Source organism: Neofelis nebulosa, chromosome 8 (assembly GCF_028018385.1).
Source record: "Neofelis nebulosa isolate mNeoNeb1 chromosome 8, mNeoNeb1.pri, whole genome shotgun sequence".
Classification (NCBI taxonomy): domain Eukaryota; kingdom Metazoa; phylum Chordata; class Mammalia; order Carnivora; family Felidae; genus Neofelis; species Neofelis nebulosa.
The window spans coordinates 61,845,232-61,871,763 of record NC_080789.1 but is presented as its reverse complement, the minus strand read 5'-3'; the positions used below and the strand labels follow the sequence as shown (position 1 = coordinate 61,871,763).

Sequence of the window (26,532 nt, the reverse complement as noted above, 5' to 3'; positions counted from 1 at the left end):
TCCTCTTTAGTTTCAATTTCTCCCTAACACTTATCACCACCTAAACTCCTAGACAGTTTTCTTGTTTCTTTGGTTGTTGTCTGTTCCTGTTCCCCAACTAGAATGCAAGTTCCATGAGGGTAGGGATACTTGTTTTGTTCACTGCTATATCCCCAGTGCCTAGAGTGAGTGGCTGGCCCTCAGCTGGCATTCAAGAAATATTTGTTGAATGAATAGAACAGAATAGGATAGGATAGGATAGGATAGGATAGGATAGAATCATTTACAAACATAGTTATTCATGATTAGAGTCTTATTTTTTTTAATTAAAAAATGCAATCGTACCTCATAAATCCCTCTGCAACTTACATTTTTCATTCGGCATGTCACTACTACTTCTCCAGGTTAACGCATACAGCTAGAATATACTTTTTTATTAGTTGCATATTATTCCACAGTCTGGATGTACAATAACTTATTCAACTATTCCCTTATTTATGCACAATAATATTATTTCTCGCCATTGTAAACAATGATGCAATCAGCATTCTTGTATATGTATCACTGCATATTGGGGTATGTTTTTATTTCTCTAGGTGAGGATGTACTTGTGTTTACTTTACAGAATATCACCATAATAGTTTCCAAGAGGGTGTCACGGTTCCAACTCCCACAATCATCTGGTCGCACTATAGCAGCTACCTAGGTTTGCATTCAAGGCATTTCACAATCTGGCCACAAGGTACCTTTCCAGTTTTCTCTCCGTCCTCTTCTGTATTCCTTCCTTTGAATCCCCTGTGCCATCAAGTCAATCCCTCAAACATTTCTTACACAACCATGAAGACATTATGCTGAGTGAAAGAGGGCAGACACAAAAGGACAAATATTATATGATTCTACTTATAGAAGGTACTGGAATAGTCAAATTCATAGAGACAGAACAGTAGAATAGTGGTTACCAAAGGCTGGTGGTGGGTAGGGGTGAATGGGGAGTTGTTTAATGGGTACAGTTTGAGTTTCGGATGATGAAAAAGTTCTGGAGCTGGATGGTGGTGATGGTTGCACAACAATGTGAAATGTACTTAATGTCACAGACTGTGCACCTAAAAATGGTTAAAATGGTAAAATTTATGCTATGTGTCAAATAAATAAAAAACATCTTACTTTGTTTTACAATTGGAAAAGAAAAAGAAAAAAAAAAACCAGATTTCTTGTATGTCCCAACCTCTATACCTTTATTCATAGCAAACTCTACCTTGGCATTTCAGTCATGGCGGGCCTAACTCAACACCTCCTCTTCTCTCAGACCTTGACCACCTTCCCGAACCAATCCTGAGGGATCACTCCCTTCTTAATATCTGTGGTCCTTGTCTTTTAATCCTAAACTTCCCTTTGACACTGTTCATTCGTCTTTGTATCTTGCATTTTCACAAATGTTCATCCCATTCAGGAAACACTGTTTGAGTGTTACCATTTGAAGGTTAGGGTGCTAAAGAAATAAAATGAATGGGACACAGATGGTAAGTCTAGTGAGTTAGATCGATGTATTATAATATGATGGTTAGATCCATGTGTTGTAGCATGGCTATGACTAGAGTCGACAATGTCAACAAAGAGGAGGCATCTAACTCCACTTGGGGACTTCAGAGAAGGCTTCAAGGGAAGAAGCTGATTTTGTCCTTTAAAAAATAGCTTATTAAAAGCTTTTTTTAATAACTTATTTTTCTCCTTTTAAAATAGCACTCATATACTTTACAATTTTATCTATTTATTCGTTTAAAATATTAAAAAAATTTTAATGTCTAATTTTGAGAGAGAGAAAGGCAGAGCGCAAGTGGGTGAGAGGCAGAGAGAGAGGGAGACAGAGAATCTGAAGCAGGCTCCAGGCTCTCAGTTGTAGCACAGAACCAGATGTGGGGCTCGAACCCACAAACCATGAGATGATGACTGAGCTGAAGTTGGACATTTAATTGACTGAGCCACCAAGGAGCCCCTTCATTTACTATTCTAGGGATGGAGGGAGGGAGAGAGAGAGAGAAAGAGAGAGAGAGAGAGAGAGAGAGAGAGAGAGAAAGAGAGAGAGAGAGAGAGAGAGAGAGAGAGAGAGAGAGAGAGAGAAAGAGAGAGAGAGAGAGAGAGAGAGAGAGAGAGAGAGAGAATTCATTCAAGCAGGGGAGAGGGGCAGAGGGAGAGATAGAATCTTAAGCAGGCTCCACACTCAGCTCAGAGCTCAGCACAGCGCTCAGCTCCAAGACCCTGGGATTATGATCTGAGCTGAAATGAAGAGTCTGGTGCTCAATTTACTGAGCCACCCAGGCGCCCCAGCACTCACACATTTTAGAACACGCGGAAAATACAGAAACATTGAAAAAAGTCCTAGCAGTTCAAAAACACCACCAGTTACATTTTGATATTTTCTTCCAGTCTTTTTCTCTATCCCCCCCTTTCTTTTTTTTTTTTTTTTTTAATTTTTTTTTCAACATTTTTTATTTTTTATTTTTGGGACAGAGAGAGACAGAGCATGAACGGGGGAGGGGCAGAGAGAGAGGGAGACACAGAATCGGAAACAGGCTCCAGGCTCCGAGCCATCAGCCCAGAGCCTGACGCGGGGCTCGAACTCACGGACCGCGAGATCGTGACCTGGCTGAAGTCGGACGCTTAACCGACTGCGCCACCCAGGCGCCCCAGTCCCCCCCTTTCTTTTAAAGATTTTATTTTTATTTATTTTTATTTAAAAAATTTTTTTTAAAGATTTTATTTTTAAATAATCTCTACACCCAATGTGGGTCTTGAACTCACAACCAACCCCGAGATCAAGAGTCACACGCTCCACTGACTAAGCCAGCCAGTCACCCCTCCCATACATTTTTAATAAATTGTTTATAATCGTATATACATGATTTTATATTATGTGTGTGTACATTTATGAGGGGGGGAGGCGAGGGATGTATGCATTTCCTATTTGATTGATTCTAGAGGTTTTATAGGTGAAGGGGAGGTGGAAACAAAAGGACCAGGAATGATCATAGAACTTTAACTGTAGATAGGGCCCTAGAAATCTCTGGTGGGCTGTATCTGGATGGCTCAATCAGTACAGTGTGCAACTCTTGATCTTGAGGTCCTGACTTTGAGCCCCATGTTGGGAGTAGAGATGACTTACAAATAAAAAAAAAAATCTTTAAAAAGAAATAAAAATAAAAGAATTAATTTTTTTAAGACTCCCAACATGGGGCTCAAACTCATGATCCTGAGATCAAGATTCACACACTCTACCAACTGATCTAGCCAGGTATCCTCAAAAAAAAAAAAAAAAAATCTCTGGTCTGAGCCTCCCCATTTTTCCAGAAGTGGCATCTATAGTCCAGAGAGGGTACAATGACTTACACGGAAGTCTCTCAATTATTTTTTTTAAGATTAAAAAAACTTTTTATTTAAGTAAGCTTCATGCCCAGCGTGGAGCTCAACGTGGTTTGAACTCATGACCGTGAGATCAAGACTTAAGGTGAGATCAAGAGTTGGGTGCTTAACCAACTGAACCACCCAGGTGCCCCAAAGATTTTATTTTATTTATTTTATTTTTTATTTTTTAAAAATTTTATTCATTTATTTTTGAGAGAGAGAGAGAGAGTGCATGCACCGGAGGGGCAAAGAGAGAGGGAGACAGGAACCCCAAGTAGGCTCCACACTGTCAGTGCAGAGCCCAGTGTGGAGCTTGAACTCATGAACCATGAGATCATGACCTGAGCCGAAATCAAGAGTTGATCGCTTAACCTACTGAGCCACCCAGTGTTCCCAGAAATTTTACTTTTAAGTAATGTCTGTCCCCAACGTGGAGCTCAAACTCACAACCCTGAGACCAAGAGCCGCACACTCTATGGACTGAGCCATCCAGGTGCCCCAGAAATCTCCTACTTATTAAGTCTGAGTCACTACAAGAATTAACATCTCCTATCCAGCCAGTTGTTTTCCCTCTACAGCACGGTCAGGTAATAGCCTGGAAAGAAAAGAATGAGCCATCTTTTGGAACAATGTCTGACTGTTAAAATTTGTCAGTTACTCTGTTAAAGAAAAAGGAGCCCCCTCCCCCACTTTTCCTCCTCATGGCCTTATAGAACATCTAGCACTGGTGTAAGGTACCTCAGGTAGGACTGGAATACACAAGAGGCTCGTACCACAAATCAGAAGAGTGGATTGTAGCTAAGAACATGGTTTTAGAACCAGACCTCCTATGTTGGAATGTATGGTGGTCAATTAATCACTGTATGGCCTTAAGTTGATTATTGAATTGCTCCAAACTCTACTTTTCTCATCTATAAAATGGGAATAATAACCATCTACTTCATAAAGCTTTTCTAAAAATATTAAATAATGTATTCAAAGATTTAGCAGGTGACTAGCACATAGTAGATGGTTATTAAATGTTCATTTTTAAAAAAAATAATTAATTTATTGTGAGAGAGAGAGAGAGTGCACACGTGTGAACATGGGAGGGGCAGAGAGAGAGGAGACAGAGAGAATCCTAAGCACTGACACTGCAGAGCCCCACGAGGGACTCAAACTCACCAACCATGAGACCATGACCTGAGCCAAAATCAAGAGTCAGATGCTTAACCCCTTGAGCCACTTGGGCACCCCAAATGTTAGTTTTATCATTAAGCTGCCAAGCTAAGGACAACCTTGTGATGCCAGGCACAATGCTAACTAAATATCTGAATAACTCCCCATTTGGACATTTGGAACAGATAAAGCCTAAGCCCTTACTTTCTCCAGATGTGAGGCTTGTCCCCTGGGATTTTACCAAAAAATCATATACCTTCCTTCATAGCATGTATGTTAGCTCTATAGTTTGTATCGTTCTATACATTTCTCTTAGGCCCTCTGACTCTACGCTCAAATTATTAGAAAAACTCCTGATAGTTTTGGGTGCTCTTCTTGGAGAGCTCCTGAAGACATAATTGTCAGAAATGGGGGGAAAAAAAAATCCCTGTAGAGATAAGGCAATAGGTGTCCCTGACCTAAGGGGTGTCAGAACCAAGGAACCTAGCGGTAGGGGAAAGCTAGACTTCATCAAAACCTTTCCATATTGTGAAATCCCTGCGTTCAGTAAACTTCTCTTTTCTCATTTTGCAACAGCTTGTCCCTACTGGAAAACCGCAGACCCTGTCCCTACACCCTTCCTTATCCTGGACCCTCTACCCCTTTGTCCCTCCTACTCTCTCCTCTCTAGGGTCCAAAGCTCTAACATCCCGTTTCACGTCCGGTCAAAGAAAATCTACTTTTAGAAACTCATTGGCTTCTTGTCCTTCCTTGGGCCCAGCAAAGCCTGGGACTCCATCTTGGGGGAATTGTTACTGTAGCAGTTAACTCCCAGAGGCCTCGTTTTATTTAATACACTGGGCATCTCTTGGCTTTTACTCTGTGGTTGTGCAGACTTCCGGTGAGGATGCTGCACTCAGCGAGTCTGAGGGAAGAGCTAGCAGTGTTTGCTAAAGCAACCTTGGATATCAAGGGCCTACCTAATATGTGGCTCTTGGACTGGGGATTCCGGTGCGATTCCGTCACGAGCTGTCCAGTGTTAAGGGCTAAGGAGACACAGCGCCCCCTAAAGGGAGTGCGGATTAAAGCGGCTAAATCAGGCCTACGGATATCACGTGGTCTCTTCTCCACCAATTGAAAATTAATAATCGCTTCCTCTGTTCCCCGTGGAAACAACCCCGCCCCCTGACCCTCCCGCCCCATTCAACCTTGAGGTTTTGGCGTTGTATTGAGTGTTTAATCTGACAATCAAATGCCTGCGCCTTCTGGCTGGACACCTTACTTCCGCTGAGCAAGCTAGTACACTGATTGGCCAATAAAGCAATAGCTGTTACGATATAGTCCAATAATCCTCATCCTGGGCGGGGTCTAATGAGGATGTGGGGCCAATCAGCGGCGGTGTTGCTTTTGCGGCTCCACGTCGGCACCAGCTGCGGGGCAAGATGGAGGCGCTGATTTTGGTAGGAGCCGGAGGGGCAGCCGAGGTGCTGCGGTGTCCAGAGGGGCTGGGAGTTGGGGTTCATCCTGACTGGGAGGGGGTAGAAAGGGGAATCCCGGGTAATCCTCGGGGACCGAAGGTCCTGCCAGCCCCTGGAATAAGCGTGTGGCCTGGTGTAGGAACTGTAGGAGGTAAAGCCTCGGTTTAGAGTAGAAAGCTCTTCCGGGGAGAGGGCAGAATCCGTGGAAAGTTGAAGGGAGCACATGGAGTCCTTAGAACGCATAGGATCATCAGCATACTGAATTGGGGTCCTTTAGGTTTCTCCTGATTCTGAGCATTATGGATGATACTCTGATTTGACTTTCTCCAGACCTCCAAACTGGCCCCAAATTGTAGGACTAGACTGCAGTTGTTTGTCATCACAGGGTCCTCCTGGTGGTTGTCATAGTTTCATTTTCCGTTGACAGTTCTGTTACATATCTTCAAAAAACGGTTTTCTTTTTACTTAGGTCTTCTGTTAATCCCTGTTATGTAGTTTTGTCATGGTAAATGTATTCCATCAAAGTTCTGGAGTACCTGATAAGTTAGCATGGATTAAAGAATATTTTTTCCAGACTCCTTATTCTCTTCTCCTTTTTTCTCACCTTCTAAGGCGTTAAGAATTCTTATTGTAAGATCTGGGATGCTAACTGTCCCTCTGGTTATATGAGAATTTTGGTGGCTAAAAGAGTGTTTTAGCTTCTTTACCCGTATAATCCCTTTTGCCTGTTAAAACAAAATACTGTTACCCTTTCTTTGGAACCAGACTGGCGGATTTCTCTCTAAAGTGCTCTGTTTTACAGTCTGGGGATGCTAATATGTATGTGTGCATAGGAACTCAGCGGCCAACCTCCTTCCTTGATTAACTCCAGGCTCTTTCCAAAGACGTTTTCTTGCATCTTTTTCTGCTCTAATACATGTACATATCCAGATTTTCATCAGGTAGAAGACAGTAACAGGTTTGATTTCTTTCAAAATGGCAAAGATAGGGATAATTCCTTCTCATCATATGAATTGATCAAGTCTAGGTAGCGAGCTTAAAAGCTGAGGTTTAATATTTTTTTATTTTTTGAGGCGCCTGGGTGGCTCGGTTGAGCATCTGACTTCGGCTCAGGTTATGATCTCGCACTCTGTGAGTTCAAGCCCCGCGTCGGGCTCTGTGCTGACAGCTCAGAGCCTGGAGCCTGCTTCAGATTCTGTGTCTCCCTCTCTCTCTGCCCCTCTCCCGCTCATGCTCTGTCTCTCTCTGTGTCGAAAATAAATAAAATTTTTCTTAAAAATTTTTATTTTTTAATTAATCTCTGCGCCCAGTGTTGGGTTCTAACTCATGACCTGGAGATCAAGAGCCGCAGGCTCCACTACCTGAGCCAGCCACGCACCTCCCGAGTAGTTTTTAATAAGTTATTTTCTGTACCAGGCAGTTAGCCAGTATTCTTAACCAGTTAACAGACTAGGATAAATTCCAGGGAATTGGTTTCTTTGGAAATTTTTAGGAATTTTTTAAATGCTCCCTACATCTGTTTACAAGGGATCCTGCTTAGAGGTATAGGAGTGAGGGACATGATGCTTGGGGAGCCGTCTTAATAAGGGATATGTGTGTAGTGGTGAGTTGCGGGAGGTATATATGAAAATCTCACACATTTTCTCTTACCTCAGTTTTCAGTCTGCTTCCTTGTTGAAGTCTATTTCAGTCTGCTTCTTCCTTGTATCCATTTTGATCTGTACCCAAGATGCCAGATTCCTGCTACCTTGGTGAGGTACCCCTGAACTTTGCTTTTAAAACCATATTGATTCTGGGGTGCCTGGGTGGTGCAGTCGGTTAAGCGTCCGACTTTGGCTCCGGTCATAATCTCACGGTTTGTGAGTTTGAGCCCTGCGTCGGGCTCTGTGCTGACCGCTTGGAGCCAGCCTGGAGACTGCTTCGGATTCTGTGTCTCCCTCTCTCTCTGCCCCTGCCCTGCTCATGCGCGCTCTCTCTCTCTCTCTCTCTCTCTCTCTCTCAAAAGTAAATAAAAAAAAAATAAATATAAAACCATATTGATTCTTTGTCATGAGAAATCTATGTGATGGGTTTAGGGGAAACCAAATTATAGAGAAGAGGGCTTGCTCAGGGAAGCACGTACTGGAGGATACCTCTCCAGTATGCAGAACTGTACTTTTAAACATCAATTATATAAAGCATTTATTGGGGACAAAGTACTAACAGGTATCAATTCGTGTGCTGGTCTCCAAAGTTCTTATGATATTAAACTAATATTTTCCTTCCTCTGTGTCAGCTCTTTACAATTTCATTATATTTTGGGCCCCCAATTAAGAATTTATGTATCTTTCTCATCATTCCAGCCTTTCTCAGCCAGAGTTCTAGGAGAGAAGTAAGCCTAAGGCATTCATTAATGTAATGAATCAACTTCTCTGTATCCACAATGGCACTAGTTTGTACCATCCTTGGGAGAAGTTAAAAAAAAAAAAAAAGTAGTCATTTAAATAGTTTTCAGTATTCAGTGCTTCAGATGAGGAACCCTAGTTGAGAATCAGGTGATACTTCCTAAATGTTTATTTCTCTCTACCCTCATAAATTGGATCATGGAATTTAGCTCCATCGGATTCAGAATCACCCTTCTGCACTGGTCCTTTTTAACCTCATGCCTTCCTCTGTTTACTCAGCAGCACCTCCTGAGTACTTAAATCACCATCGTCGTGAAAAGTATGAGGAATCCCTGGATCTTACCTTAGCTGTCTACTGAACTAGAGTTTACTGTACCCAGATAATATTTAACAGACCACTCCTTAAAGAGGCAGACACCTTCTAAAGTTCTTGTAGGCTTCCTTTGTTCACATTTTTGTTTTGACTGGACCTCTAGGGAAAACTGATGAATGTACATTCCTCTGTCCTCACCTCTACAAGGCACACAGCCATAGGGTATTGAGAAGAAGGGAAGGGTAATCTAGAGGGGGTCAAGAAGAAACATCTGCCGAAACTTAATCTGATTATGGGAACTTCTAAATACCAGTAGGTTCCCTTCATTTAGGTACTTTACAGTGGGTCAAATTTCTTTTTTGAATTAAGTAATCTAGCTCTAGGTTTTAAGCAGATTTGTCTAATCTTTCTCAGGTCCTGTTGTCGTCTCCTAAGGAAAGAGACCCTTTCATCAACTTCCTTCCCAGTGCTTAATAGTGCTCCCAGCCTGCATCTTTGTACTTAACTTCCTCTCTCCTGCTGTTTTCTGCTGATGCTCCCTTTCTTAGCTGTGAATGGAGAGGGATCTCTACAGGTCACCATTCTCCATTAATAACCTATGAAATCTTAAAGATAATGACTTACTCCCTTCCTCCCTTCCCCCTTTACCTTATTTTTTTTCTTTTCCTTTTCCTCTCAAAGCTGAATTACTCTAGCAGTCTAGATCCTTAAATCTTTCCTCATAGGTTTCATTTTTCCTAAACCTCTCTGGATTCACTTTCTGAGTGTTTTTCCAGTGCTTTTCAGACTAGACTTAATTCCATTCTTTCTCTCCCTTTATACCATTTTTTATCCTAAAACAATGACCACATCCCAAATTCTAAGACTCCTTCAAACATCAGGGCATCCAGAGTGCACAAGAGCGTGCATCTTTGTGGAGGAGGAAACTATGCAGAATACATCAATGACTTAAAGGTTGATACTGCTCTGTGGCCTTCGCTTCCTGAATCATCTTAATGGGGCTTTTGTTAAATTCCTTTGGCACTAACAGTAGAGGTACTTGGCCTGAATGCCCCCTCCCCCTGCTCTGGGCAAAGGTATCAATTACATTAAGCCCCCAAAGCACTCCCATCTCGTTCCTGGCAGTCCCTTGTGCCCCTCTCCCAGCTGCGTCCTTGCCGGTGCCTGGCCCCTCCATTTCGTTAGGAGAAGCAATCTCCTCGATCCTGCGCCGTGGAGATATATTTCTCAGCTAGGGCGCGAGCTGTGCCAGCACTGCCCCCGGTGAGGTCCCTGGCAGCCATAAAAATTTTTATTGTGATTATGTTGGTGTCGGGGTGTCCATCTGGGTTATTGCACACCTAGTTTAATTGATTGAAGTTTAATTTATTGACACTTCAAATTAAATGATCAGAATAAACTGTGCTGTTACTCTGGCCGGCTTGTTTTAATGGTTGATTGCTGGAAGCAGACCTCGGCTTGAACTAAAACCCCCAAAGAGCAATTGACGCTGCTTCTAACTCTCTCCGTGTCTTGCCCTCCAAGAAGACCTCGTTATAGATTTCCGACGTATTTATATATATTTTTTCCCTCTCCTTCACAGTGGTGGGAAAGAGTTGGTCCCCGGCAAGGTATAAATTATATCAAAGGTCTAGGGGAGCTGTCACATGGTCAAAAGAGGAGGAGGGGGTCTCCATGTGAAGAAAGACCTTTGAGAAGCCAGGTCTTCCCTGTGAAGCAGAGGATGAATGCAATTATCCAGATATTTGAGGGAGCCTAGTGGCAGATTTAGGGTGTTTTTTTTTTTTTTAATCTAGATATCTGCTACTGTTCTTTACTCTGCTGACACGACTTGGTTAGAGTTAGGATATTGACCACTAGTCATGGAAAGGGGAAATCAAGAAGCAAATAAAGGATCGAACAGGAATACTGAATCCGTGTCCACCTATCCACTTACACTAGAATAATTAGAAAGATGGAAGGCAGAGTGCCCTCCAGCAGCTGACAAAGATGGATTGGGGGGTTGAGTCCATGCGCGTCATAAGATGCCTGTACTGACAAGGGCCCTCTCACGTTCCGTCTTCCCTGATGCTGTGCAGAATAGGTTTTCTCCCAGATCAGATTATTAGAGGAGTTCTCTTTATCCTTCGATTTCCTAGCTTTCCTCTTCTGGCGTTTGACCACACCCATCTCTTCAGAAGACTTTCCTGCTGTGTAACCTAAGTCACATGTTGCAAGTGAAATGCGTGTCTCCTTATCTGGGCGTTTAGTTTTCCCACTGTCAAGGCAGGTGTATCCACCTACAGCCAGATGGTTTGGCTAGCCCTACCAATTTTCTTCAACTCCTTTTCTATTATTTGTGTACTTTTTAGAGGGAGACTGAAACTGGGGCAGAGGATAGCAATTAGGCCTTAGGACATGATTTTGAATTTTGGGTTGGTAGACTGAAAGACAAACACAGAGGCTGTCGACCCATTCTTTTAGACTAGCAGATTAGGGGCAGGGTAGATAGCCCGAAATGTTATAAACAAGAACTCTGCAGAAATAGATCTAGTTCCATCGGATTTTTCCCTTTACTGATGATATTTAAATGAGAGCTCTTGGATTACCCAACTGGGAAGGCGGGAAGTTCTAATGTCGCTCTCAGGCCTCAGGTGCCAAGTGCTCTGATTTCTGCTTGTTTGACTTGTCTCCCTTTCCAGTGCTGCTTTGCTTTGTCCTGCGTTTCTGTAATTTTTCATAATAGTTAGAGAATGGACTGTGCACCCTCTGGGGAAAACTTTTCCAGATGAGGTTTTCTGAAATGAAAAAATAATAATAAGTTCTAGGCTCAGACTCACAACCCTGAGCCCAAGAGTTGCATACTCTACCGACTGAGCCAGCCAGGTGCCCTGGCTTTCTCAGTTTTAAGAGAGGACCTGAGATTTTGCATTTCTGAAGAGCTTAGGCTCGGTTATCTTTGTCCTTGCCTGTCTCACAGCCACCAAGTTCAGTCACTGAAAGCTGGAGGGGTATGGTGCCGACCTTTGCTCCCCCTGCTGGCTGTGTTAGTTTTCTCAGTCATATTTATTAATTTATGAAGGCCACACACATATTTATTGAAGTCATTATTTGGTTCGAGGCAGAGGAGAGGGGGTGATTTTCAAAAGTATCATTCATTTCCCCCTTTCCCCCTCCTCTCTCCACACCATCTTATTATCCTCACAAAGTATCATATTTAATTCTAACTGGGCTCCTTGAAATCATAAGAATTTGTGAATGTATAGTTTTCTGGTAACGGGGTCCATAAATTTCATCAGCTTATCAAAAAGGTCTGCTGTAACTTAAGGTATTAACCTTAACTGATCTAGGTCAGGCCTCTCATTTCTCTGATGAGGAAGCAGAGTCCCCCAGAAAGGTAGAACTTGAGTTAATGGCCGACCCAGATTACAATAAAGGATTTTAGGAGTTCGGAGACATTTTCTCCTATAGTGGTTGAGTTCTTAGTGACCGTGCTTTCACATTTCCTGTCTCTGTCAGACAGGAAGATTCTTTCTAGGTGTCTCTTCCTGACATCACTTCTTCCTTCCTAAGGGTTGTGTTCACTTTCCTCAACCAGTATTTGGTCTCATGGCAACTGGGTAATGTTCTGTGGTACCTGTGGCTCCTGGTCTTTTCCTGAGTTGTGCTTGAATCTAAGCAAACCCTTGGGTAGTGTGTGAAAACTATGCTTCCCAAGCCTGGAGCTAATTCTTCTTTTTGTTTGAAGTCCCTAGGCTTGTGGCTGGCAAATTGGAGCCCTCAACCCCAGAGGAGCTTTTCATGTTAAAGGAGTTGGCACAGAGTCAGGGAGCAAAATACCTGCTTAGCTACGTACAGCAGCTGGGAGTAGTATCTAGGGATTTTTCCTTCCAGTTTTTACCGTCTTGGTTTTGCTCTATAAATAGAGTTGGGGCACCAGGGTGGCTCAGTTGGTTGAGCATCTGACTCTTGATCTCAGGTCCTGATCTCAGGGTCGTGAGTTCAAGCCCTGCGTTGGGCTCTACGGTGGGCATGGAGCCTACGTTAAAAAAAAAAAAAAGGGTCGAGGGAAGAGCGTTTTGTTTCTTGTTGATCAAGACCTGTTGCCAAGCCAGGGTACTACTTTTTGGCATGGCCATAAAGATTTCTTTCTAAGTGGGAAATGAAGAACTTTCTAGGAATTTCAACCAGGTTCTTACTTGCGCCCCTTCAGCTGTGTGGATAGCATCCTCTAGCTCCACAAAGCCTTCTTGGTCACGTTCCCCCCCCCCCCCCCCGTCCCCGTGAATTAAATAAAAATAATTGGTCTTAGCCCCCAGATATCCTGTGTGCCTGCTGCAAAGATTCCCCTCTTTCCACCCCCCCTCCCCTTTCCTCTTCTGGTGACATTTCGTGATCTTACCCCAGAGTGCCTTCTTACTCTGTACGCTGTGAACTGACTTAATTCAGTGCTTTTTCAGAGCCTATCTCTCCTAGTTTGACTCACAAGACACACAGAGAACTTCTATCCAGAGCTGCCTTTTTAATATTTTTGCTGATTACACTGCTGAGGAAGCTGCAGGTCATTTGAAGGCCCACAGGGGGCAGCACTAGGAATGACTTCCCCTGTAGTCCCCCGTGTGCTAGTCGCCGGGGTACTGGGAGGTGTTTTTCACCAGACCACAGAAATCCTCTGATTGAGATCGGAGACTCCTTTGCAGCAGGCTGGTTGCTTGTTTGGTGTTGTTTCAGCGCTCCTGAGGAGTCCCGTCTAATTTCCTTGACAATAAAAACGTACATGAAAATCTCTCTGAGCCACCCAACCTCCCGCAAACAATCTGCCTACATGTCATTTCCAGGCACTATTAGCATTTGAGGTGAAGTTCTGTTATACACTCAGGCTGTGGCTCTCTGAAAGTCAGTGCATCACAGAACTTTGTCTCGAAAGCTTTCTAGCAGCTACACATTTGGGAGTGGGAGGGAAGAATAGACCTTTTAAATCCTTTGAACATGGCCTAAGCTTGTAGGGTCTTTTTCAGTAATCAGCATTTAATGTGTTACAAGGTCAAACCTAGTCCATTGTCCAGGAGGCCCATTTCTCAATAGCTGGGAGTTATTTATAAACTTGCCCTTTGCAAAAACTCAAAATGAAATTACATTACCAGTCATGGTTTCTGGGGCCTTTAAACTGGCTAGTTTTATGGTATGAGAGGAACTCTTGGCCTCCCCCCGCTCCCGAGAGGTAAAGGCCCCAGGCTGAAGTGGCACCGGCTGTAGTCAGGAGGTGGCAGGAGACAGACGTAAAGGAGACGCTGCTGGCTCCAGCTGTAGCAGAGTTGAAGCAGCATCCGCTCATGCCTCAATTCTTGGCTTTATTGAGTATGGTTATTCCCTCGTTTGAAATGACCAGCCTTTCCTCCAGTGCCTTCTTACCTCTCTCAGAGTCAGATCTGGTCTTCTCCCTGCCTTCCTTTGCCTGCCTTTTATCCTTCCCAGTAACATCCAGTTCCTATTTGGGGGGTTTCCTTGATAACATCTTCTAGGAAGCCAGCGAGAAAGGCCCAGGAATCTCTTTCTGTCTTTGCCAGCAGTTTCAGGCACTCATACCCCAGTGGCCACAAAGGGCATTGTCTCTCTCCTAGTTGGCTGGTGGCTATAAGGGTTTTTCTTTTCTTTGGGATCCATCCCATTCTTTCTAGGGATGCCAGACTCTATGGCTGCAGGAACCAGTTATCTATGCCAGACTAATGCCCAGTTTAAACCATTAGGAAGCTCTCCAAGGTTTCTGTGAATGTGGAGAGAAGAACAGAGCCAAAGATTTCCAGGGGAAAGTAGGAAAAATGCTCTCTTCCAAATTTCCTTCCCTGTGGGCTTCTTTTCCTCTGTGAAGGAAACTCATTCCCACTGGTGTCTCCCTTTTGGTCAGTTGAGGTTGAACCCTCAAGTTGCTATGGAATTAAGCCCGCGTTATGGGGAGATCTTTCTGTGGGGGTTAGGAGTGAGGAAAGCTTCTCTATTTGTGACCTTTTAGATGAGACTCTAGAAGACTTGCCTCTGCTAGACACAGAGTTCCTTAGTTTGAGACAGACTATTTATTCCAGGGAGTAATGTGTATAGAGTGGGCATCTCTATGGAGTGTTGATCAGAGCAGAGATATGTTGGTAGTAATATCACCCCAAATGGCCACACCAGAATGTATACCGATACATGGAAGTCTAATTATAGGAGTTCCCCTAGAGGGGTGCCTGGGTGGCTCAGTCAGTTGAGCACCTGACTTCAGCTCAGGTCATGATCTCATGGTTCGTGGGTTCGAGCCCCGCGTCGGGCTCTGTGCTGACAGCTCAGAGCCTGGAGCCTGCTTCGGATTCTGTGTCTCCCTCTCTCTCTGCCCCTCCCCCGCTCATGCTCTGTCTCTCAAAAATGAATAAACGTTAAAAAAAAAAAAAAGAGTTCCCCTGGACACTTAATACTTCAAGAGATTTTTGCCTTATTCTCAAACTTCATTTCTTGTCACAATTATCCAGTAAATACTGAGAGTTTAGTGTGTCACATGTTGTTCTGGACACTTGGAATAAATCAGTGAACAAAAGACAAAAATTGCTATTGTCAAGAATTCAGGTGAGGAAAGCTTACATTCTTCATCACCCTGTTGTCCAAACACTGGGTTCCCTTTACTCTCATTCTTAATTCCCCGAGGCAGGGTTGGCTCTTTGCGTGGAACCAGAAACCTCCTGGCGCCTCATGGGACAGTTTACCTTTGTAGAGGTTGGAGTTTCTGGATCCTTGGCAATAATTCTTTCATGCTCACTCTTGGGTCTTTATTAAACACATGCCACATGCTTGGAGGTTACATTTGGCCCCTGTGAGAACCGCGGGTTTCCTAAGCAAGGCCAGGAAAGGGAGGCAACAGCCCTGTCTCACAGCACAGGGGAGGGAGAGCAAGGGTAAGTAATGTTGATTAGAAATTCAAGGAATGTGGGGCTCCTGGGTGGCTCAGTCGGTTAAGCGTCCAACTCTTGTTTCGGCTCAGGTCATGATCTGGCGGTCCATGAGTTCGAGCCCTACACTGGGCTCTGTGCTGACACGCGGAGTCTGCTTGGGATTCTCTGTCTCTGGTCTCCCTCTCTCTCTGCCCCTCCCCTGCTCACTCGCTCTCTTCTCTCTCAAAAATAAATAAACATTAAAAAAAATTCAAGGAATGTGAGGTGCGCCTGGCTGGCTCAGTTGGTGGAGCACACGACTCTTGATCTTGGGGTCATGAATTCGAGCCCCACGTTGGGTGTGGAGCCTACTTAAAAAATACATTAAAAAAAAAAAAAGGAAATTCAAGGAATATGAGCCTGCAGACACCTTCTACACACATAATACTGCCTCCCTTTCCTTCCTTTTCCTCTCCTGGTTAGCTGGTTCGTTAGAAGTTGCAGGAGTAGAGGAGCTTTTGCAATGTGATATGCTTTGCAGTTGGATGTAGCCATTAAGGCTGAGGCCGAGGTTCCTTTACGAGAGCCATTATCCTCAAGATTTGATTGTTGATAGTGAAAGAACACTCCCCTCCTGCTCATTAACTCCAGGCTCCCGGCTTCTTAGACCCTCTTCTTACTGCTTCGTAACTCCCCCAAAATTCAGAATGGTTTTTGTCTTGGCAAGTTAAGCGGTAGTGTTGGGAGTATCGTAGAGGAACTGGGATCATAGGGGAAGTCTTGGAAGATGGATGTCTCGCTGGGCTGCGTTCAGAACTGGTGTGTCTGTGTGCACGAGTGTGCACACGCATGCGTGTTCGTTTCCCTCTGCTCAGTGTGTGGGTGGTTCAGGGAAGGCTTGCTTTATGCCTCTGCATTGCTACTGCATTGGGACTGCAGAAACTTCCAAGTACACTAGGGCATTCAATCCTATTTTCAGATAGCCTCGTGCAGTGCCTATTAATTAATCTGGTCACATTCCATACCTACCTGTACGTGGGAGAGCAGGGAGGGAGGGTAGTTTGGAAAATAACTGTAGCATAATGTTTGGAAATAACATTCCATGACCTACCTTGATTAAATCCTCTGTGAGTCCAGCTCAGAGACACTGTTCCTCTGATGCTATTTTGGAGTTCTTTGTCGAAATGCCCCCTCCCTCAATTCAGTTCATTCACCACTTGATCGTTCTCGGCGGGAATTGTCTACATCTAACCAGGCTGGGATAGGGGACATGCAGAGGCACCTCTGTATCCCCTTGCAGCCCCAGTGGGACTAGGGGAAGGTAGCTGGTTTGCCACTGGTAGCAGGAGCCTTCAGGACTGAAGGTATGTTCCTATCTCTTCAGGAACCCTCCCTGTATACTGTCAAAGCCATCCTGATTCTGGACAATGATGGAGATCGACTTTTTGCCAAGGTGAGATTCCCTTTGAAATTCACTGAGGAGCAAGACAAAGGCTGATTCTGAGATTTGGACCTGGGACTGCCCCCACTAACGCCTATTCCTTGATACTATAATTTTGAGAATTCTTCCATTTTCCTGTGACCACTCCAGATGAAAACCCAAACTGCTTCTGTCTCTTACTTCCCCTGCTTCCACACTTGCCTTCCACAGATTTTGACCTCCTTTGTTGTCAGCATTAGAGCAGGGAAAACCTTGGGAACCTTGGTTTCTGAACCGTACAGTGTCTGGATATGAGAAGCAGGCTGCCCATGCCCATCACTCTTGTCCCCCTTCCTTTTGCGTTGTCACCCTGCCTGCATTTTCCCAGGAAATTCTCTCGCAGTTCCAGGGTTCCAGCCCTAGGTCTGCAGTCACCACCAAGCTTGTTACCTCTTGATTTCCCCAGTGTGATGTTTCTAACTTTGGATCTATTGAAAGAGAGGAGAAAGGACACCCCTCTCCTCTCCCTCCATAGTCTCCCCCCTCCTGTGGAAATTTTTTCTGTCCCTGGTGTATTAACTCCGGGCGAGCACAGCATAAATCAATCAGCAGGTAGAGATTAGTTTAGAATTCACCAGCTGTTCCTCCCTGTAATTGGATGTAACTATGCAGGACACCTTTTGAAACAGTTATCCAGTTACTAAATGCCAGACCTGTCATAGGTCTTCAGCTGACTGCGACGGATTAGCCCCTAAAGAGCAGAGCGATTTAGCAGCCTAGTATCTCCGCCCCCGTGCCAGGGAGAGCTTGGGAGTGGGCTCAGCAACGTGCTAGATGGTCTCCTGTTTTCAGTTTTCAGAAAAGAGAGCTAAGATACGAGAGAGGTTGGATAGGCTTTGCCTTTCTTTAGAGGAAGGAGGTTTTTTGCAGCCTTTCCCCCATTCCTCAGTTTCATACTGTGCATGAGGGTCTGGAAGAAGTGTTCTGTACTTCTAGTGTCTTTTGCATTCTTTAGCACTGCTCCCCCGATGTAGGGAAGCTCCTAGGAAGCACTCCATGAGATCAGTCTCGGGATTGCTCTCCTAGAGTGCAGACAGGGGTAGAGCTTCATCGTAGGGCTTGTAGGCCTCTGCCCTTACAGTCTTAGAAGTGTGAGGTGGGCTTGCCTACGGCAGGGTCCCTAAAAATTTTTTTTTTTTTTTTTTTTTTGGTATTCAATTACTCACTGCCCATTCCCTGCCTCCATAGTTCTTCCTTCTTCGTGTCAGTGTTTTTCCCTCACCCCATGCCTTGAAGGAAAGAAATCCAAGATCCAGGGCAAAGCACAATCACTAATCATTCTGGGCTCCCAGCTCTAATGACCCAACCCATCTCCTTTCCCTCTGACCAGTACTATGACGACACCTACCCCAGTGTCAAGGAGCAAAAGGCCTTTGAGAAGAACATTTTCAACAAGACCCATCGGACTGACAGTAGGTCATTTTCCTTTCACTGCTCCTGGTGTTGGGGGAACCATGGGGGGCAGGGGGGAGGGCAGCAGGACTGCAGAGAAAGGATAAAACGACTGCCTCCTTTTTTCTCTTTTTTCCTCCTCCCCTCATATAATAAACTCTTCAGAAATGTAATGGGGAGGTGAGTGTACCTCACGCGGGAATACCGTGCTGGAAGGTTGGCTGTTAGCTACCTGTCTAGTCCCTGGATTTATGAGCCTCACTTGACAAATTTAACTGCAGCTCTGCTTATTGTACCGCATCCATTAGGGCAGGTAAATGGAAGTCTGTAAAGGTGACCGCTCTGCATTTTCACCTCCGAAGGATCGACTAGTATCCTGTCTCATATACAAGGAGGGAAATAAGGGTAGTTGGCGGGGGAGATGGTTAGAGGAGAAGATACGTTTCGATTTCCCCAAGTTTATAGTTCCCTTTTACCACCTGGAAAGAAAAAGCAGGTCAACTTCGGTCTTTGGACTTTATTACAACCTACCTTCCTTGAGCCCAAATAGCTGGATGCCAGGAATTCATGGGAACTCCTTCTACCTACTTCCTTATCTCAGGCCACCCACTGTTTCCACCTTCCCCCCACCCCCAGGTGAAATCGCCCTCTTGGAAGGCCTGACAGTGGTATACAAAAGCAGTATCGATCTCTATTTCTATGTGATTGGCAGCTCCTATGAAAATGAGGTGAGAATCCCCATCGTTCTTTGCTATTGCTGACTCCACTTCCTAGACCATAGGCAGGACAGTTACTGGTTCTGGACCCTAGGAGGGCCACGTCCCTCTGGCTTCTGACTGGGCTAATGAAGTTATCAGAGTCCTGCTGCCCTCACAAATGTGGCCTAGCAAACAAATCGACTTAGGGGCCCCTGGGTGGCTCAGTCGGTTGAGTGTTCACCTTCGGCTCAGTCATGATCTGTGGTTTATGAGTTCGAGCGCCACGTCGGGCTCTGTGCCGACAGCTCAGAGCCTGGAGCCTGCTTGGGATTCTGTGTCTCCCTCTTTCTCTCTGCCTCTCCCCTACACGCACTCTGTCTCTCTGTCTCTCTCTCAAAAATAAACATTTAAAAAAAAAATTTTTTTTTTTAAATCAACCTAGAATGCAGGTTTTTCCCCACTTGCTCTTTTTTTTTTTTTAAGTTTTATTTATTTAAGTAATCGCTACACCCAACGTGGGGCTTGAACTCATGACCCCAAGATCAACAGTCGCTTGCTCCTCCAACTGAGCCAGCCAGGCACCCCCCCCCCCCATTGCTCTTTTATCTTCACGTTGGAGACACCAGATATGTTTTCATACATACTGATATACGGTATCAAGGGTCTTCCCTGCATAGTGTTTTCAGAGGTAGATTTCTGAGGTGTGGTCAAGGTCAAGGGGATGCTTGCTCCTACTATGAAGGCTCCACATCTGACTGAGCCTGGGTCAGTTAGCCAACATTCAGGGTCATGTTGAAGCCGTACATTCTGAATGGGTCACTTGAGAAAACTGTGAATATAGTCCTAACCTGCTTCCTATGCACAGGAAAAGCTACTTACCTCAGGTAGCGACGTCTAGGAGAGTAGGTAAGTAAAAATAAGCCCCCACCTAATTTGAAGCAAAAGTAAAAGTTTGAGAGAACCAATTCTTTCTGAGCTTTTACTACTTTAAGTGCTTTGTAAGGTACATTGTTACCTAATCCTTACAGCACTTATGTGAGTTGTGGGTATTAGTGTTCTTGTTTTATAGATGAGGAAACCAAAACATGAGGAACAATATGAAATTGCTTGCATATGACCACCATTGAACTATATAAATGGCAGTTTCATATGGTTCAACCTAATAACTTTCCCAGGGTCACACATATAGAAATGGCTCAGCTGGGATTTAAGCCCAACTCTGTCTGACTCCAAAGTCCATACTCTTTCCACTAACTCTCTGACCTTAGTTACTGTTTGGTTAATGATTTCTTTACCTAAGATCTCTGGTAACATATACGCAGTTGGTAAAGACCTGTAGAGGACTGCAATAGGAAAGTTTGAACAGTCTGGTCAGAGAGAGGTCTCAAATTGTGGGATCGTGTAGCAGAATTAATTTCTGCGAGAAACCACAGTTCCTCTTCCTGTTTTTGCTCTGATTTCCACCTTATGCTTTTGGTCCTTTGTGAAAGCCCATGTCTTTTGATGCTTAATGAATTGGCAGGTTTTGTTTTCAGGTAGCAGCTTTCAGGGCCTTGAACCTTATCCTTCTGCTTCTCCTGTCTCCCAACAGCTGATGCTCATGGCTGTTCTGAATTGCCTCTTTGACTCATTGAGCCAGATGCTGAGGTGAGCAGGCCATTCTTGACATCTGTTTGGGAGAGAAAGTCACTATTCATCAGGCCCAGGAATTTGTGGGGGAATTAGCAGAGGCTCCAGGGAATTGATTTACCTTGAGAAGTTAGGCTTATTATTTCAGAGTAATTTGCACTGATGGGGAAGACTGGATGGAAAGTGTGTCCCACCTGGGGGATAATTCTCCTAAGAAAGGGGATTGGGAGGGAGCAATGTCTGTCTACTCTCATATTACCCAGTGGCTCTGTCAGAGTTCTGAGTACCTTTAAGGTGCTTTTCTAGACTTCATTAGAAGATAGGGAAAGGGCAAGTGTGGGGAAGTGTCCCAGATGTAACATCAGTACCCTGGGAATGGAGGCAACACTCCCAGTTTTTAACTTTAGTCCTTAGTTTTTCGTTTCTATAGGACAGGAAGAATATGCCATTTACCCTCGCCTCCCCTCCACCTCCCCAGCAGCCAGCCCTCTGTTCCCCATGTAGATGGGCAACAGAAGAGATATAAGATACTTTCCTTGAAAACATCCAGGGCTCTGAACTTCATTCCCCCGGCAGCTCCCAAGTGAACCCAGTACAGACAGCCATCCGCCATCCGGAGCAGAACAGCAGGCGCTCTCAGCCCCACAAAATCAGCAGGGCGAATGGCTCAGATTTCCTCAGGAAGGGGATGATTTATTTCTTAGCCAGGTGAATGAATAGACTTCATTTCAGTGATCTAGTGAAAGAGTCAAGCTGACGGATGTGACTGGCCACATGTACAACCACCGGATCTGAAGCTGGTGGATGAGGGCCCTGACTGTTCCCAGCCCCCTGGTTGGGCTTCTTTTCAAGGCCTGAGAAGAGCTGGTGAGGGAGGGGGACGCAGGGGGAGCAGGGGAATGGGGAGAGGCTTAGAAAGTCTGTTAGAGCTTGAGTGCAAATAGAGTTTGCACTCAACTCCTCTCCACCTCCCGCCACCCCCAGATTGGATTTAGCTGTTTATTTGCTTTTTTCCACCCACTGATGGTAGTGTTTATGAGCACTGTCATGAGCAGCATCACGGTAGGTAGGGAAGAAACAGTAGCTCTGGATAATCAACTCTTGGATAGTCAGAAATTGACTATTTTTTTGACTCTCTTTCCTGACGTTCCTGATCCTTACTTAGCTAAGAATAGGAATAAGCTTAGAGTGGATTAGCCAAAAAGTTCTTATTTACTTACTTAACTTACTTTTTAGTCTGTGCGGTTGGTGGAGGCATTTTGTTGGTCTAGTTTAGGATCCCTAACTCAGACGGTGTGCTAGGTTCCTATGTGTCTTAGGCTGATTTTTCTCTTCTCTTGGGGACTCAGGAAAAATGTAGAAAAGCGAGCTTTGCTGGAGAACATGGAGGGTCTCTTCTTGGCTGTGGATGAAATCGTAGATGGAGGGTGAGTTTTCTGACCTGCCTGGAACCTCCTTGGAGCTGGGGTGAGAGGGTGGGATCGTTGCCTCTGTCCTAAGGCAAGTGGCCTTAGTGACCAGAGTATCCCCACAATGAGTCTGTCCTTCAGGCCAGAGTGAACGATGGTCTCTTCTTTGTCTTCTTAGGGTGATCCTAGAGAGTGATCCCCAGCAAGTGGTACACCGGGTAGCATTAAGGGTAAGCAAGAGTGTGCTCCCCTACATCCGCCGTCTACTCACCCTCTAGGGCCAGACCTGCTAAATTTATCTAAAGGTCAGGGCTCGTAGAATACATACAACCTTCTCCTCCCCATTCAAATTCTCATTGTCTAAAAGAGGGGAAGCAGAAGGGGCATACGTTTGTCCCTAACCTGCTACCTAGCGTCTCATACAGTCTTTGCCCAGAGGGGACATTTAGTACATACTTAATTGAATCAAAGATGAATAAAAGAAACCTTAATACTAATGATACTGAAACTATAAAGGAAGTTGAGGTTGGCTTATACTTCCTTTGGGGATGGATCCCAGTCAAGTGAGGCAGAGGAGTGTCTTCCTTGTCATAAAGTCTTTACATAACTAAGGACAGCACCTGTCTATCAGGAAGCATTTATTTGCAGAACCTCAGTCCTCTTTGGTGCTAGGGATACCAGAAAGGGGCCTTTGGGTTAACCGTAGAAGCCTCCAGGTCTGTTGGGGAGAAAATGGTGGGTGTAGAGAAAGCCCACCAGCAAACTGTGGGGTGCCTCGATGTTTGAGCAAAGCAAATCTCCCCATTCATAGAATGTCCCAGCTCTGACCTCCACAGAGTGAAGGCTGACAGTGCCGGGTAATGGGAAATCTTCTCCCTTAACTGCCGTGGGCTCCATTTGCATAGTTTAATCTTCTCCTCTAACATATGTCTCTATGTGGCAAGAGAGAGGGTCCCCCCCACCACCCACTCCCGCCTTCCTCTTCTCAGGCTGCTGTTGCAGCAGTTTATTTCTTCAAATTAACATGCTGTCGTTACCCATCAGGCCTTGCGGGATCCATTAAATTACCCCTGGCTCCCCCTCATCCTTTCCCTGGCGATATTGATATTCAGAGAAGGTCTTCTCTGACTAGGGAATCAGGTCCCCCACCCCCAAGTTGAGGATCAGATAACCTGCTGATTACTTGGAATGGAATAAATCTTTTAAGAAGTCCTCCTGCCTTAAAACAGAGGATGGATGAAATGACCCTTTTCTGCTCACAGTCCCTCTGGCCAAGTAAAATTATGGCTGTACCACCTAGAAGGGACAGAGAAGTCGGGCATCTGCCTTTTCCTTCTCCACTACCAAACTTCAGTCGGGTCTCACTCCAGCTTTCTCCCATGCTAAATGCTTGTTTCTCCGTGCCATAGGGTGAAGATGTTCCGCTTACAGAGCAGACCGTGTCTCAGGTAGGACTTTCTCCTTTTCTTCCTCTCCAGACGGACTGGGTCACTAAAGAGACTAGAATAACACTCCACCCCAGCCCAAGTTGGAATGAGTCTAGAGACCGAAGACACATCTTTCTTGGCTCCCTCTTATTCCAGAGAACTGGGACTCCTACAGCCAAACACTCCCTACCCCACCCAACTCCCGTCCCACTTCCCTGTGAGCAGTGGCTGTCAGCCTTGCTCTGTACCCTTCAAACCCTCCCTGCCTGATGCCTCATTCAGTGATTTATTCCCCAGCAGAGGCTTGCCTTAAGCAGATGGTCTGTGTGCATGCGTGTGCACGTGCGCGCACACACACACACGCACACACTTTCTCTCTCTCTTCTCTTATTATTCAAATGAGGGCTACGCTGGAAATGCATATTCTAGAATAAGCAGGTTTTGCAGATCCATCCTGCTACTTTGCAGATAGACTGTCTACCTGATGCGGGAGGCAAGGGAGGGATTCTGTTTTCTACCTACTTGGAATTCTCACTAAGAAGCCCATCTGGATGTGGTAACCCCTCCTTTCTAACATATGTCCAGTAACCCCCAGTTTTTTTCTTTCCTCCCAGGTATACCTCTTCTCTCTTCATCCCCCCAGTGGATTTGAATTTTTTTGGAATTTCCCAAACTGACAACCCTCTAGGGCCTTAGAGAGCTTCTTCCCATCCCTCTACCCTTGGGGATTTTCTATTTGCCATTCTTCTAAGGACAGGGAAGGCAAGTGCGGGGAAGGAGAGCCCCAATCTCTGTCCTTGCCCCGCCCCCGCCCCCCTCCCCCAGGCAAGCCCCTCACTGCCGCTCTTGTCCCTGCAGGTGCTGCAGTCAGCCAAAGAGCAGATCAAGTGGTCACTCCTTCGGTGAAGACCTCACTGTTCCTGGCTCCTCGCCCCCTCAGAAAATCCACATATCTGCTGTGACTTCTCATCCAGTCCCCCAACTGATGCTCTCAGGGTCATCTCGGGGATCACAAGGGATCCTTAAGTCTCCATCCTCTCTGTGGTTGCTCCCCCAAACCCCCACTTATGCTTCCTATTCTTTCACACTTTTTTTTTTTTTAACAGCCTGGGAGTAAAGCTCCCATCAGATTCAAACGCAGGGTAGTAGGGAAAGCACCCTCTTCCTTTCTACACCGAATTGTGCTGTCGTGCTCTCCTACACCCCCCCCCCCATATTTTCTTCTCAACTTCGGTGCCCTTTGCTGCAGCTACACTTCAGATCAAAGCAGGAGAAAGAATGTGCTGAGTGTTTTCCTCCCTTTGCCTTTACCAGGCCTTCATCCCAACAGCCCATATGTTAGCAAGAGGAGGGAGGGAGACAATGTTTTTTCTATAGAATGAGTGGGGGTGGCATATTCCAGTCTCAGCCACAGGCCCACTCACTCACTGGCCTCAGCGTTTCCTCCCATTCCTTCTTACTGCCCTGTCCTCCAGCCTTGGGAGAAAAGATGGGGAACAGCTCGTGGGCAGGGGACAGAGTAGAAGAAGTAGGGATTTAAATGTTATGGGATAGGGCTTATAAAAGTCTGTATTTCAGTCACAGCTGCATTCTTAACCCTGATCCTGGCTTCTAGCTTCAGAACCGCTGTGGGTCTGTGAGTGTTCACTGTAGGACTGTCCATCTCCTGGTCCCACTACCTGGACTCTGTCCACCTTCGCCACCCCTGGGATCTTTGCCTGGCCTGTCCTCGCTGTGCCCTGGAGCAAAGCCAGTCCCTGAACTAAAACTCCCATTTTCATCCTGGGAAGAAGAGGTTTTGCTCAGAACTGGGGAGGGGGTGGGATTTGTGACTTGGGCCTCTGGGCTCTGTCCCCTTGGCTCCCCCCACATGCATTTCACTCCTCTGCCCTGGGTCTGCAGTCTCTGTTGCTTAACCCCCTCTTCTCTCTGCCTCAGCCTTACATCCAGGCAGTAGGTCTGTGCTCTCTCCCTCCCTGGGTTGCTGAGAGAGGTGCCCTTCTTCCGAAAACCTTTGGGATTTGGATTCCCCCAGGAAGATGGGGACGGAGCACCCACTCTTGGGTCTAACCTCTCCCCCTGACCCAAAACTTCCCACAAAAATGTCTCAAAAAACACCTTCCTGAGGCTTCACTCTGCCCCACCCACTAACTGCCAGTTCTCCAAGACTGAAGTGGGGTGAATAACCGGGCATATCTGAGGGGACGTTTTTGGGGTCAGAGATGTATGGAGTCAGGAGATAGCCACCCTCATCTACTGCTGTGCGCAAAGAGGAATAAAACAGATTTTTTTCCAAACTGCCTTTGTGTGATGTTTCTGTTCCTCTTCCTCTCTTTTTGGCAGCTGCTTCTATTCCTCTAGCCGCCCCCCCCCCCATCACTCCCCATCTTATAATATTTCTTCCCTCCTACCTCAGAGACTCCCCAGCATTCCACCTCCCCCCACCCCCACCCCTAATTTACGGGGCTGTTTGCCTCCTTGGCATCCCTCCGTCCCCTCGCCTGGAAATTGGCGCCAGGGGTGGGGTGGGGGTGGTATTTTCTCAGTGGGAGTCCTGGGGAACCGAGCGCTCCCCCCCCTACCCCCAAAGCCAGCTGCCGGCTCCCGCCTCAGCCATTAGTAACCCAGAGACGCGCACCTGCGTGGGGGCTCTCCTCAGCCCCTGCTCCCTTCCTGCACCTCCCACTCCTGCTCTGAAATGGCGCTGAGCGGGTTATTTATCGGAGCCAGCGCTGCTCCAGAAGGTCAGGACGGTGGTGTAAATAACCTCTTCTCGCCATTTCCCCGTCCCTCCAGAGCCTGCTCCCCTCCCCCTCCTCCACCTTTATTCGCACAAATGAATGTGGCTGGGCTGGCTCAGAGCCTGGCCCTGCATCTTAATGGGGCGGTGAGCTCACAAGATGGATTTAGCTGGGGGTTTTATGGTTGC

The 26,532-nt window shown here is 45.7% G+C and overlaps 1 protein-coding gene and 1 long non-coding RNA gene across 5 annotated transcripts; one reads left to right on the top strand and one right to left on the bottom strand.

Moving 5' to 3' along the window:
• The first annotated feature begins 5,856 nt into the window (after positions 1-5,856).
• On the top strand, positions 5,857-25,900 carry COPZ1 (COPI coat complex subunit zeta 1). Of its 4 annotated transcripts, none has more exons than XM_058742510.1 (10): positions 5,857-5,975; positions 16,953-17,021; positions 18,379-18,460; positions 19,077-19,168; positions 20,730-20,785; positions 21,344-21,475; positions 22,117-22,194; positions 22,355-22,406; positions 23,586-23,624; positions 24,218-24,406. In XM_058742510.1, the coding sequence occupies exons 1-10, from the start codon at positions 5,958-5,960 to the stop codon at positions 24,278-24,280; spliced, it is 681 nt and encodes a 226-aa protein (XP_058598493.1). In that variant the 5' UTR covers positions 5,857-5,957; the 3' UTR covers positions 24,281-24,406. The 4 variants fall into 4 exon arrangements, with proteins under 4 accessions (XP_058598493.1, XP_058598494.1, XP_058598495.1 ...); XM_058742511.1 differs by lacking the exon at positions 24,218-24,406 and adding an exon at positions 24,462-25,900 and having other exon boundaries at positions 5,858-5,975; XM_058742512.1 differs by lacking the exon at positions 21,344-21,475 and having other exon boundaries at positions 5,858-5,975; positions 24,218-24,385.
• On the bottom strand, positions 20,104-22,393 carry LOC131519465 (uncharacterized). Its single transcript, XR_009265638.1, has 2 exons — positions 21,988-22,393; positions 20,104-20,807 (listed from the first exon to the last, which is right to left on the bottom strand). It is a non-coding gene; the product is annotated as an uncharacterized LOC131519465 (long non-coding RNA).
• Positions 25,901-26,532: the final 632 nt, after the last annotated feature.